This window comes from Carassius carassius, chromosome 10, assembly GCF_963082965.1.
Source record: "Carassius carassius chromosome 10, fCarCar2.1, whole genome shotgun sequence".
Taxonomy (NCBI): domain Eukaryota; kingdom Metazoa; phylum Chordata; class Actinopteri; order Cypriniformes; family Cyprinidae; genus Carassius; species Carassius carassius.
The window spans coordinates 4264850-4278723 of record NC_081764.1 but is presented as its reverse complement, the minus strand read 5'-3'; the positions used below and the strand labels follow the sequence as shown (position 1 = coordinate 4278723).

General features: G+C 36.5%; 1 protein-coding gene across 9 annotated transcripts in view; it reads right to left on the bottom strand.

Moving 5' to 3' along the window:
• LOC132151564 (receptor-type tyrosine-protein phosphatase T-like) overlaps nt 1-13874 on the bottom strand; it is a 280272-nt gene that overhangs the window by 101574 nt on the left and 164824 nt on the right. For all 9 annotated transcript variants that reach the window (XM_059559752.1, XM_059559755.1, XM_059559756.1 and 6 more), the window contains exons 10-12: nt 9730-9931; nt 8585-8687; nt 5282-5555 (exon numbers count right to left, since the gene is read on the bottom strand). In XM_059559752.1, coding sequence (XP_059415735.1) covers nt 5282-5555; nt 8585-8687; nt 9730-9931 — 579 coding nt within the window. The remainder of the gene's footprint in view (nt 1-5281; nt 5556-8584; nt 8688-9729; nt 9932-13874) is intronic.

Genomic DNA, 13874 nt, shown 5'->3' with positions numbered 1-13874 from the left:
AGTACTTTTTGAAATAGAAAAGGGTGAGAGGAAGAGGGTGAGGGCCGGTACTTGGTTTCTGAGTGCAGTCGGAGCTCTGGGACTTGGGAAATGTAATAATAGGAGGGGATCCTTGGCTGATGGGAAACATTCCTACAGGAAGTGACAGCTGAGCTATACTGTCTACCCCTCCAGTCAAATAATTCACTGACAGACTGTCAAAGGCTTTTTACGATGACTGGGTAATAGCGGAAAGAGAAAGACTGAGAAAGATGGAGAAAGAGTTTTGAAAAAGAAAAAAGATCTTTACAGATCAGGGAAGACTGCAAAGCAGCGAATGAAAATTAGCCTTTATCTAAACATTTACTTAATTATCCTGACATACTGCAAAATTACCACTGCATATCAGTACTGGATTTCCACATTTTACAAGGAAAACACAAGTGGTGCTGGTGTGTGCAGTGATGGTAAAGAGCTATGGCTCGTTGTCAGGGTGTTGTGAGGCAGTTACTAAGGTATTCTGAGTTGTTGCCATGCCGTTGCTATTTTGGATAGGATGTTCTGAAACAAACAAAATAAATAAAAAAGGCTGTTGTTGAGAAATGGAAAGAGTGGGACATGCATGACAGTTCTTAAAGAAAGGGAAAGCAAAAAATAAGCTAATAACTCTCCACAGACAAATTCAACAGACTGCAATTTACTAAGCTTGAGGGACAAGATTTCATTGATGTGTTTTAAAAGAACACAGCTCTCTTATGACAAATGCCTACTGGTTAGCCAGAGAAGTTAAAGAATATGGATTTCATGTCACTGTTCAGCTTTTTCCCATGCTTGCTAGAGTTAATCCATATGACAGCAAATTTGCAGTCAATATGTTTTCTAGTTGGTCACTCACTCAATTCTGAAGTATGTTATGGATTAGTTAGCCATTACAGCAGTTATCTTGACACGCCTGCAGCAATTCTTGCCCGATGACGACAGCTACTGCAATCTAGGAACATTATTATCTAACTAATAACTAGGTCAAAGTGTGAACACATTGATTTCTACAAAGTTTGGGCCTCTAGAAGAAACAAATAAACACATATATGCTACAGACATGATTCATGATGAAACTAGGCAGCTTGATGTGGAAAACATAGAAACCATAGAAACCACCTAGCAACCACCCAGATTGTCTTAGCAACCCCTTAGCAACCACCTAGTAACTACCAAGACCTCCCTATCAACCCTTGGGAAACACCTAGTAATCACCCTTAACTCCTTGGTAGCCACTTTGCATTACTATAGCAACAATCTTAGTAGTCACCTAGTAACCACCCAGAACCAAAGCAAACACCCCGAACTCCATAGCAACCTTCCAGAATTCCCTAGCAACTCCTTACTGCCCATCCAAAACTCCCTAGCAAAAACCCACAACTCACTACCAACCCCCTAACAACACCACAGCAACACTCAAACCATTAGCTCCAAATCTTGGAACCCGTATGTCAGAAAGACATTTGACTCCTTTGACTTGGGCCATTAAGCAGCTACCTAGCAACTACCCAGGAGACCCTAATGACCACATAGCAACACCCTGGCAACCACCAAGGACTCCCATTCCATAACAACACCATAGCAACAACACATCAACACTCAAACCATTAGCAACCATAATTTTGGACCAGAATGTCAGTGAGCAACACCCTGGCAACCACCCAGAACACCTTAGAAACCGCATAGCAACATCCTGGCAACCATCAAAACACCTTCTGGAGGTGAGGTCGGGACAGAAAAGTATCACTTTGTGTTTCTCTCAGAAGAAAGCATAAATGTAGTTGTTTTCTTTCTATTTAAAAAAAAAAGATTTATTTCTCATAATTAGCTTCTGCATGTCGTACAAACAGGCTGATCGAAAACCTCATTTCCTAGGAGACAAAAAAAGAAACTAACAAATTTAAGCTGAGTTCACCCAGTTTCTACAGCATTTTAAACAGATTGTGAAATGGATGCTTATAATTACGAATTATGAACACAGGTATGAATGATTACAACAACCTCCAGAGGCAATCATCTACACATTAGGGGCTCAGGAGGAAAAACGCTCCAGTGAGAATGAATAAAAGAAACGTGCAGCACAAAAAAACCCAAAAGAAAAGTGGTATCAGCCAGTCATCTGGAGGTATTTGAGACAGCGGCGCTACTATTTCAGGAGATGTTGCTTTCGAGAGTAACACCTCCAGTCTGGTGAAGTATTAGCAAGAGATTTAGGCAAAAGAAACTAAAAAACAAAACAGAAAACAAAGACACAAGCTGCTTTTGCTGTCTATAGTTTTTTCATTCATACAGAGCACTCTGTTTTTCATAAAGAACAAAAGCAAGCATGACAGATGACTGCAGCGTTAGGTGTAAATGAAGAAAGAAATGCCAAGAGATTCTCAAAAACTGTGTGAAAGAAGTGTGAGACGCTTCAAAAACACTCCCTACCACAGTGAGAGAAATGTTTCGTCTCAGACCAAGAGCATCAATGCTATCAAATGCTGATGAACTGTACAGAACAACAGGAGGAGGGTTACACACTAATTAACCCATGATTAAGTTTATTCCCATTTCATTTATGCAATTAGGAAGCAATTAATCATATTCATGAATATATGAATACTGCTTTAATTATTTCATTGCACTGACCAAATGAAAACTCAGCAGTGTTTGAATGCACCAAGGCACACAGTTTGGGTAGTTCACCGAGATTTTAATTTCAAATGTATATATGATTGGATCCAAAGGTGAAAGAGAGCTAGTGAACAAACTAAACTAAACCAATAAATAAACAACACTATTTATTATTATTGTTGTTGTTCTTGTTGTTAATACTAAATAAAATAAAAATTAACTAACCAATAAATAAAATTATTATTATTAATATTAGAGCATCATGTTCTTCAGTGGAATAAAGGAAAATCTGACCTTTTCTGACAATTTGATCTAGAAATAGTGCAGATTCTTAAATATTTATTCAGTATTTGTGTGACCTGCCAACTGACCACTTAAAACTAGACCAGGGGGAAACAAATTGCACAATATATATTTTTATTTTTTAATCAAGTTGTCCAATAATAGCTGCCACACTCCAACAAACTTTTGACTTTTAAATACAAGCTGCTTTCCTCTAGAGTGTTTGTTCTTATTAGAGCTGCACGTCAGAAGAAACAATGTGCCACAAACTTGTCCTTTTACCTGCTACACATCAAAAACATGCTTTGCGGGTTTCATTTTGTTAAAAGCTGCATGCGTCTGTTTCAATTTCTGTCTATTATGGGCTCAGCCACTTAAACGAGTGAGTGCCTCTTCACAACTCTGTATCCCTCTTTCAGAACAAAAGATACCTGCAGTGGCAATTACTTGCTCTTTTAGCCCAAGTGTCTTCGGCCCTGTTCACAAACACACCGGAGGGACAAAAGCGAGCAGAGGAATCCTAATTTAGCTTAGAGCAGTTAGAGACCACTATGTCCTTGACTGTACCCCCCTTTCTCTCTCTCTCTCTCTCTCTCTCTCTCTCTCTCTCTCTCACTCAAAAATGATGTGATAAAGTTTATTAAAAGTGACCTGGTGCAATTATCAGTGCCAGGAGAAACTCTGTGGGCAGCTTTGCTCTGATATGCTGTCGTTTATGGACTGCTGCAACACAGAGAGATCAAGAAACAGCAGTAGTTCTGTCTTTAAAGGTAATGTGTCATTTTTGCTATGTCAACAGAAGATGGGCTCTTTTAGGGAGATTCAACCTATGACTGGCTTTAAAAGTATTTTAACAACCCCAAAATGACACACTTCATCTGAAAAGGCCTTTAAAAGTCATGCTGACATTTCAACTCCATTGAGAGTGATAATGATGACTAGCAAATTGGACTACAGTTCCCTGCTCATACTGACATTATGGAGCAAAGGTAATTCATTAGAGAGAATGGCATTGCACAATGTTTTTAGTTTCTGGTTTTGTTTACAGTGGCACCTACAAATACTTGGATGCTTGAGTGAGTCTTAAATATCTGTAAAGGTTTATTATATAATACAAACTAAAACAAACTTGAAATATACACTTATCTACTCTTGGTGTGATAATTTTTTATGCAGTGAAATCACATATTTAAGTGTCGCTTGAATGTCCAAATACTCTTTAGAGCAACCGTATAAAGCATTGATATTGTGTTGTATTTTTCATGCATAAATATCATTACAAAAGCGCACATAATGCGTCAAATCAATTCATGATTCTACTAATGACAAATGCTACATAAAGCCAGTTTGAATTGCTATCAGTATGATGGGTAATCTCTGCACTTTCATTGTGCATTTATTTGTTACCTTGCACCGTGCAAATGAAATATTTTTACACAGAGCGCTCCTCGAACACACTTGGAACAAGGTAAGTTGAACACAAATCTGAACTACCAACCTAAATCCATATTTTATGCATGAATCTCCAATCAAATTATCTGGGTCACAGTCTGAGGTTGTTTTCGAGTGCTTTTCTCCAGCCGCCTGAGACTGAGAGATTGAATTGAATCAAATCCAATCACATAGGGAACCACATACTACAAAATGCACAGCAATGCAGCAGGCCCAAATGGAGCCTTTGCTGAGCGTATTATGCCAGCTTAAATGCTAATATGTGAATATATATCTAAATATACATTAATATATACCCATTTCTAGGACTGTCTTGTGATTTTGGATGATACAAAGCAAAGGTTATGTTCTGTGTACTATTGAACTTATCGACGTACAGCTTTATGCTTTAAAAAGTGATATAATTTTTTTTTCTCTACATTGATAAGACTTCTAATTCTTGTTTAAGGTTGAATCTCACAAAATACTTATACTGGTTATTATTCTGGTTCCTATTATGTTTAACTATTTTATAATAAAAAATACAGTTATATATTAGGATAATTTTTTTTTTTTATTAATAATAGTATGCCAACAGTGTGATTTTGCTTTATATTTTTTGACATGCACTCGCATTATGTTTTTGGATGGTCATGCTTCATAGCATTTGTTAGTATAAAACAAAGTATTTTGGTGGGTTATTTTTTCATGATGATAATTTGGAAGAAATATGTTTGTCATGAAGTTAAAAATGTTCAATGTTTCTGTGCAAAATATCATTTTTTATATTTTTATTTTATTTTATTTTTTTCATCAGTTTGATTTTGGGGTGAAATATGACCCAGCCAGGTTTTGGGAGATTTACTAATCGATCCTTAAGTGTCAACTGAACATTAAATTGGTATATGAAATAAACAGTAAATGAAATACTCACCCCATTGGCTTTGCTCAAGGCCTGAAAGTAAATGCTGTAGCTTTTGGCTGGTGACAATGGTGCGTTCCAGTAGCCATTATAAGTCTTGTTGTCTCCTATAGTAAAGGGCTGTACTACAGCAAGGCTCACAGGGGGAAGTTCAGCCGCAAAATAGTGAGGTGAATTCAAGATAGAGGCATTTCTGAAGCTCACAGGAATGGAGAAACACTCCAGCACATCAGTGGCTCGGCGAACTTTCTGCTTTCGTTCCTCTTGAACCACCACTTGATAAGCACTAGAGAAAAAAAAAAAAAAGGATTAATTAGTGTACTAAATATCAAAACCAACGTACCTAATATGTCATTATTGTAGTTCTCGGATGAGGCCTCACAAAAATTGATGAAGAGGCTAAATTCCAATACATTTTTTTAAGTTGACATAAAACAATAATTTTGATTTAGTTGTACATTTTTATATACACATAAGCACATGCTTTAGCATTAGCCGCTTATGCTGCAGCTTCATGATTTGAGAAATATCTTCAGCTAGCGATGGCACATTGAAAAAAAAAGAGAGGGAGCTGTGCCCGAGGCAATTTAACGAGCCATTAAAACCATCAAGAACATCAAGAACATCTCTTCCTGTAGCTTTTTAAGAATCACAGAAGGCCCTGTCAGCCACCAAGAACTCTCTAACGCTAACAACTAGCTGCTAAACATCTCTATTAAACTCTTTTCTTGGAATAAAAAAACCTCTTTAAACCTGCATGAGACCCAGAAATACTCTCCCTCTTGAGAGAAAACTACGAGGAAGCGATGCGGTAGCGAGCCAGCAGAGGGAAATCTCTACTACGGTAATTAATACGGCTTTTTGAAAGTGCTCATCATGGGGAAGGACTGGAGAGGGGCATGTGTGTGTTTCAGTACACGGTGAATAGATAAGGACATCTTTTGAGCTCCCTGTGCTAATAGTACTTGTTTGCAATTATGTGGTCTTACGCCAAGAACATACTTCCCAATTATGTGCAATTAGGGAAATGTATGTTTCGCCGAAAAGACGAGGCAAATTATCCAAGCCTCTAATCTGGCATCTTTCATAAAGGATAATTTCCCATGACCAAAGAGGCCTGCCTGCTCTTCTCTTTCAAACACACTGGATCTCCATTTCAAACTAATGGCTTTAAGTGCACACTGGATGTTGTGTGTCTGCTGTAACCCTGGTCGAAAGCTGCTGTACTTATAAACAATTTTCAGTTGCATATTTTTCATAAAGACGCTTATTGATTGCCAGGGTGGTATGCATTATAGAGCAAACTAACAATGGAAAAACATTTTTCCACTTGTTTAAAAAAAAAATTTATCAGTTTCACAGGTTTTTGTTTACCCTTACATAAATTCAATTGTAAATATGCAAAAATGAATAACAATTGCATAATATGATAAAATATAATTGTTTGAATCTTATGTTATCTTATGTTGTCTTGCCAAATGCTAATACTAGGGTTATTATTGTTAATTAAAACTCAAATTAAAACCATTAAAAACATTTTCATTTAACTTTTTTTTAAGCTAGTTAACATTTCTCACTGAAACTCAACTTGATGAGGAATATAAATAATACTAAAACTGAAATGAATAACAACTATATAATTAATATAAGTATATATATATATATATAAAACAATAATAAAAAAACATAAAACAAGGAAAACTAACAAAAATGAAAATAAAAAATAAAAACTGATTTAAAATATGAATAAAAACATAACATTTTATAAATATATTAGAATATATCTCAATGATACTAAAATAACACTGGCAAATACAACTCAGGACAGTCCATGCAACTTAATAATTGTCATAATTACTGATGGGCTCCCATTGCACATCAACTCTGCTGTTCTTCCAAGTCAGTGTCGACTTGCAATTTCGAGAATTTGCCAAAATCTGTTGCACATTCACAGACTGAATTTCCACACAGAGAAGAGCTCTGTTTGAGTGCCAAAACACAGCCAAATGGACCAGGATCCCCTCGAAGGCTTAGCATACAAATGATGCTTATTTGAATGACTGCATTTAAAAACCCTCAGGACCCCGAGTGAATCAACAGTAATGCACTTCTTCATTCAGACGATGCACTAGACCCCTCTTGGATGACTGAAGGGAGGGATCATGCGTAATTTGGTGTTTTCTTGGCTTTTAATGTGGTTCGCATCTGTCTGCGGATTAAAAAGTTTTTTAAACAGACAGTTTTCAAGCATCAAAACAATAAAAGTTTAATACAATGAAACATTTAGTTTTTTTCCCCCACTGTACATTACAATGTGTCCTGTTTAATTGGAATTTTTTTTTTCTGAGCAAAGATTTATGACTATAATACATTTTTACTATGATTTACGGAAGACAATACAGTTTAGTGTAAAAAATAGTTCATATAACAAAAAAATCTTGTCAGGCATATTTAGAACTAGAATCATTAGATGGCATTAATAAGACTCTATTTCAGGATAACAGTGCTATAGGTTTTACCCATTTGTCAGAAAGAAGCTTTAAAAAAAAATATATTTAGAATGATCACTTATTATTTTAATAGGTACAGGGCATATTAGAGGTGAAGTACATGGTTTTATTTTTACAGAAATATATCTGTTAAGATAAATGACGATGGAACATTATTTCACCCATATTTTGACATTTTATTTTCATAACAGTTATTTGAAACAGTAAAGCAGACACTTAACTTGCTTTCTGTATGTATCTAAAATCTCTTTTGTAAATTTATTTTGATGTGGACACCAAAATGGGCCACCTCTTCTTTCAAACAGGGATTTAGCAGACTGTCTACTAATACTGTAATAACTGATAGTTGATATGTATTTGCAAAATTACTTATACTGTACCTACTATAATGTCTGAAGTTAATAAAGTGTTTGTTTTTTTAGTTTGAAGCAATCAGCAGGTGAACAAGTGCTTAAATCTTTACAGCTGATGTTGAGGTCCAGTAAGCTCAAAGGGACAAACTTTCAGGCTCCTAATTTCAGTCAACTGATAACAGCCAATTAGGATTTTAAAGTCCCTTATTATATCTGTCCTCTCTGTATTCTCCCTTGAATAAAAGTGTCAATAGAGCACACTTGACAAGTACTTTCCTAGATATAATGTCCCAAATGCAAACATTCTCAACATCAATCACATTTATGTATATGACAGACGCTTTTATCCAAGGCGCTTGCATAACAAAGTGCACTTTTTTTTTCAGTTCTCCAGTGTAAAACAAATAAGCAAAAGACTTTAAACAGGCCAGTGGCATGAGATGAATGCTCACCTGACAGGAGCCCCTCGTGATTGGGCAGGTTTTAGGAGGACGGTGATTGTCGTGTCCGTCTCATTGAGAGGAGAGTCTGTCTCATATTCAGGCATGGATGGAGCTACAGACACATAGATTCATGTTAAAGTACACCCACTATCAGAATATAAAGAAAGCACGTACTGTATAGCATAGCAGACCTAGTGGATGTCTAAAAAGCTTTGCACTGTTTATTGATTTAAGTAACATATGAATGAATTAATTGCATTTGCAAGAATAAAATGACCAATATTTCTATGCATACTATTAAATCTTTGAAATGAAAGTGCATTAATGTAGACATTTCTTGCATGTTTTACAAACTGAGGGAGATGTCAAAATTGTTGCAGCAATGAGCAGATTTTTAGCTTGTATTGAACTTGGAACTCAGCTGCCTTTCAAATACACAAAAACATGTTTTAATATTATGCATAATTAATATTCATGTATTTGCAAAAAAATACATTTCACAGTATTTACTCCTACGAGAAAGCAGACAGTTTTGAAGCCTGACTCAAAACGATCATTACTATGTAATCACAGTGTAAATGTCAATCTCTCATTACAATGTTTAGATTCAGTGAACAATACGGTTTTAAGAAATGGTGTCTGGCATGCTCCACAAATGCCACGTCATTATGAAACAGAACAAACTGACAGCCGCAGGCCACAGAAATGGGGTTGAACTTGTGAAGGATGTTGTTTACCATTCATGTTCTCATTATTTTGTGCACTTTACATTAACTGTATTCCAACAATATTTATGCCAATAACACAACTTGCTAATGAGATTTTTGCTCCAGCAAAGCTTCTTTAAGGCACAAAAATGTCAAAATGACAAAACTAATTATGCACATTTTAGATATGCAAGTGGTAATTAGGTAAGCAATCAAATTAAGCTTATTTAACCCTGTCAGTTCATGTTCCCAGACATAATTTCATACATTATCATCAGGCTGTCCAACATCTATATCTATAAAGAACAAATGTCTGTCATACTGACTCAATTAAACAGGAACTTGAGGGTCTGTTTTACTATAATAGTGTATAATTATCATTACATTTTTGGAAAATATCCAACAACCTTTGCTGAACCCTTAGCTGAAACCATGCCGTTCCCTTACCTGCAATTTTGGTGGCAATACGGGTGGTCACGGCTGGGCCGAAGCCTTTGTTTGTGCTGGCTTTCAGAGTAAAGTAGTATGTGGTGCCAGGATACAATCCTACGAAGAGATGATGGGTCTCATTTGGGAGTTTGAAAACCTGGCCACGTTGTGTTGTCAAATCTGCACTGGGGTCCAGGGAGCTAAGAGCCTTATAGGTGATCTAATGAAAGAGAAGCGGCCGATAGATTTTTACAATGATAACTCCACAGTTATACCATAGTTTTGTCATCCCAAAATCCCAAATCCAGAAAAAATTAAAGGAACGTTTTATTGAATGTTCATGTCTTTTACATACAATAAAAGCATATATTGAGATAAAAAATGCTCTGCAGTTTTGTTTCACTGACAAACCTGTCTTCTCATTTGAAGACTGCATACATTTTCAATGATTGGCAACTTATATATATAGGCCAGTGCTTTCATTTAATCTCATTGTTTCACTGTTCATTCATTGAAAGGAGAAAGTCATACAGGTTTGGAACAACATAAGTGTGAGCAAATAACATTTCATTTTGGGGTGAATTTTTCCTGTAAACATTCTTTTTCATCAACACTTAACATCAACCTTTTGAAACAGCAAAAGCAATTTGGTGCTGAACATTTTTGTTTCACTGGATCTCTTTTAGTTATTTTGGCTTTTCTGCATTCAGATGTTCTCTCCAAATATTTGAGATAATTTCAGTGACTACAAATGTAACCCAAATATATTAAGAATTCAATGAATAAGAAGCACATTCAGTGCACTGTTGTCACGGTTCATGAATGCACCGTCTCCTGCGGTGTTCTGGTTACGTCATGTTGATTGTTTCATGTGGGTGTTTCAGGTGCAGCTCATTCCAACAGCCTACTTAATGCCCTGTCTTTCGTCTCTTGTTTGTCAGATCGTTGTTTGAGGTCCTCTGTGTAGATGTCTGTTTGTTCTCCCGTGTTCCTGCCCTTGCTCTGTCTCCTGTTCGGTTGTCTCTGGATTAGAACTGCCACTCACGGATTATCATCACCTCTCACGGATCTACCACCACCATCATCTCTACCAACGCACTCAAATCACCTACTCACCAGTCTGTGCTGCCGTCGAGGTCCCTGCGTCACTCTCCAACCTTCATTCATCACACCTCTTTTCAATAAACTCTATTTACTTGCATTTGCCTCCTGTCCTCCATTAAAAGCGTTACAACTGTGCTGTAAATAAAAGCTGCTTAAACACATTTACGAGGCTTTTGGATCTGCTTCGAACATGTACATTTTAGAAAACAACTTCCAGCAAACAATTAACACACCCAGAAACATTTACTACACTAGGTTACATATAACCATTTTCATGCCAAGATGCACAAACCTTCCATATCTTGGAGGAGACTGATTGATATTGATGGCCACAGTGTATGGGGGTAATCAAAACATTTTAGCCCTGACGTTTCACACTTCATAACCCCATTCCACAATTCAAATCAAATCAAATAAATTGACAGCTGGGTGCCTAGCAGGCCCGCTGCCTAAAAGCTTTTCATGCGTGCATAGTGGAGTGATTCAGAATGCCCTCTAAACACTCTCACACACAAACACACACACACATCCGTGACTGTCCACTGACCACAGGCAACAAAATAAGCAGGAGAAGCAAATCTGCATTCAAACCAAATATCACTCCATAAAATCCACATACATACATGGGAGACGTGCAGATGCAATGATGAAACTTTTCAGATGTCAAAATATAACTTACAGTAACTTTCAAATGTTCTTATGTTCATCTAAAGGTAACATAAAATACTATATACAGTATACAGTAGTTCTTTAAAGGGACAGTGCAACCAAAATCAAAATGTAAAATGTAATTTATTTCTGTGATTCAAAGCTGAATTTTCAGCATAATTACTCCATTCTTCAGTGTAACATGATCCTTGATTGATTTTTTTTCTTTTCTTTTTTGTAACACTATAAATGTATTTCCTGTCACTTCTGATTAATTTAATGCATCCTTGCTGAATAAAAGTATCAAAAAAACAAAACAAACTTACTGACCCCAAACATTTAAACAGTTGTGTACTGTATATTGATAACCGTATAACTGTTTGAAGAAGCACCTTGGAAAACCTTTATGTTTTAATGTTCCACAGAAGAAAAAGTCATACAGGTTTGTGCAACATGAAGAGGAATACAGTTAGGGTTGTGCCCGATAGACGATAGTATTGTGTATTGACGATCGTCAGAGATATCGACATAAGCAGAATTCTCTGTCGATAATCAAGACGATATTAGGCTCATTTTCCTATTAATGTATTAGATTATAATAATAAGAACTATTATTTTTATTTTTATTAGGCTGCTTATTATAATTCGGCTTTTAAACTGCCCAGATATTTCACTTAATTTCACTGCCCGCATTTGACACACACACCTCGCACGCGCGGGAGGATTAGAGCATGTAGTCGGTGAAGTTGTAACGCTTTGACTCGGATAATTCGTTAAATCCATGAAATGAAAGAGATAGAAAACGATGAGTTGGTGTCCCACACATTTAATGGCTGGTATACGGCAATGCGCTCTTCTCATACATGAGAGATTAACTCTTTCTTGGTGTCACAAATAAAGTAAAGACAAAATAATTAACAAGGCGGCAGAGCGAATTTATCATCCATAGTGCATGGTTCTCACGTAGTCCTTTTCTTAAAGACTGATCACTTAACTTATAAAACACACTATGTGGTGATGACGTAGAAGGACTACGTGAAAACCACTATGGATAATAAATTTAATCTGCCGCCTTGTTATTATTTTCATGCACACCGCACTATAATGTGATGCATGCAAAATACATAGTTTTGTCCGTTACAAAGTCTCCATTCACAAACAGACATACATCGTCTACAGATATAAGGTATTTCATTGCACTTTAACAAGTAATCTAAATGGCCTATATACTGTATGTGCAATATATTAAACGAGCCCTCACTAACTGAGTTTAATGCCACAGTTATGTTAGAATGCATCTCATTCTTGTTTCTGTGACGGTGCGTCAGACTCGTCATGAGGCGCGCGGTCCGGAGCGCTGTATGACTGATGCATCAGTTCAATTCAACTTTACTACAAATATATCAACTTACCTGTTTTAAATACTTTATATTTAAATGTTCGTTTATGCCCAATATTAGTGTTTAACTGTTGGACTTTAAATGAAATCTGCTATTGATTTTCACCGTTGACTGATTTTGCAGAACATTTAGACTGATAACTTCCCTGCGCAGATGTGGACGTGCGATATGAAAAGTTGCGTCCGACTATGTATGAACTAGCTGTTTTAAATAAAGTATTTTTATATTTAACGTTAGTTAAATCAGTCCGTATGTTTGAATGTAATTTTTTTTTTTGATTATTGGTGACTTCATAGGCTCTCTCTCGCGCACCTGCGCGGTTTAAAACACCAAATAGTTATGCTATGACAAGAACAAAGAGTCTCTCTCTTGCTCCACCCATGCTCGATAATATTGTGTATCGTCGATCTCACGGGCTGACGATATGACGATTTGAAAAATGACCATATCGCCCAACACTAAGTACAGTAAATAATGACAGAATTATCCAATTTAGGTCAACTATCGCTTTAAGACACTACTGCCTCATACACACTCTAATACTGGCTCATACACTCTCTGGCTCTGGGCAACTCTTATGGCAGTATGAATGTTTAGAGTTATTTTTTTAAATAATATCTCAAAAAAAAACAATCCTACATGTGATATCTTATACAGGACAAGGACATGCAGTAACACTGTCGGAATATACATAAGTTCCCTTTCAAGGGAACTTCGAACTGCGTCCTCTAGGGGGCGCTACGGGGAACAACTCGTCGTGACCTGTGTCTGAAGCATACAATGAATATAAATATAAATAAGCGCCCGGAGAGCACGTCATTTATCTTCTTCATCTTCATTGACTGTTTTGTTTGAAGCGTGCATTCTGAGAGAACGACCAAGGTAAGAGTGATCTTTCTCTGTTTATCATGGTATCCACTAGTAAGGCGTTTAGACAGTGTGTACATCCGTGTCGACGTTATTTGAAACCTGATGACACACACAGTCTTTGCGTCTCTTGTTTGGGTGAAG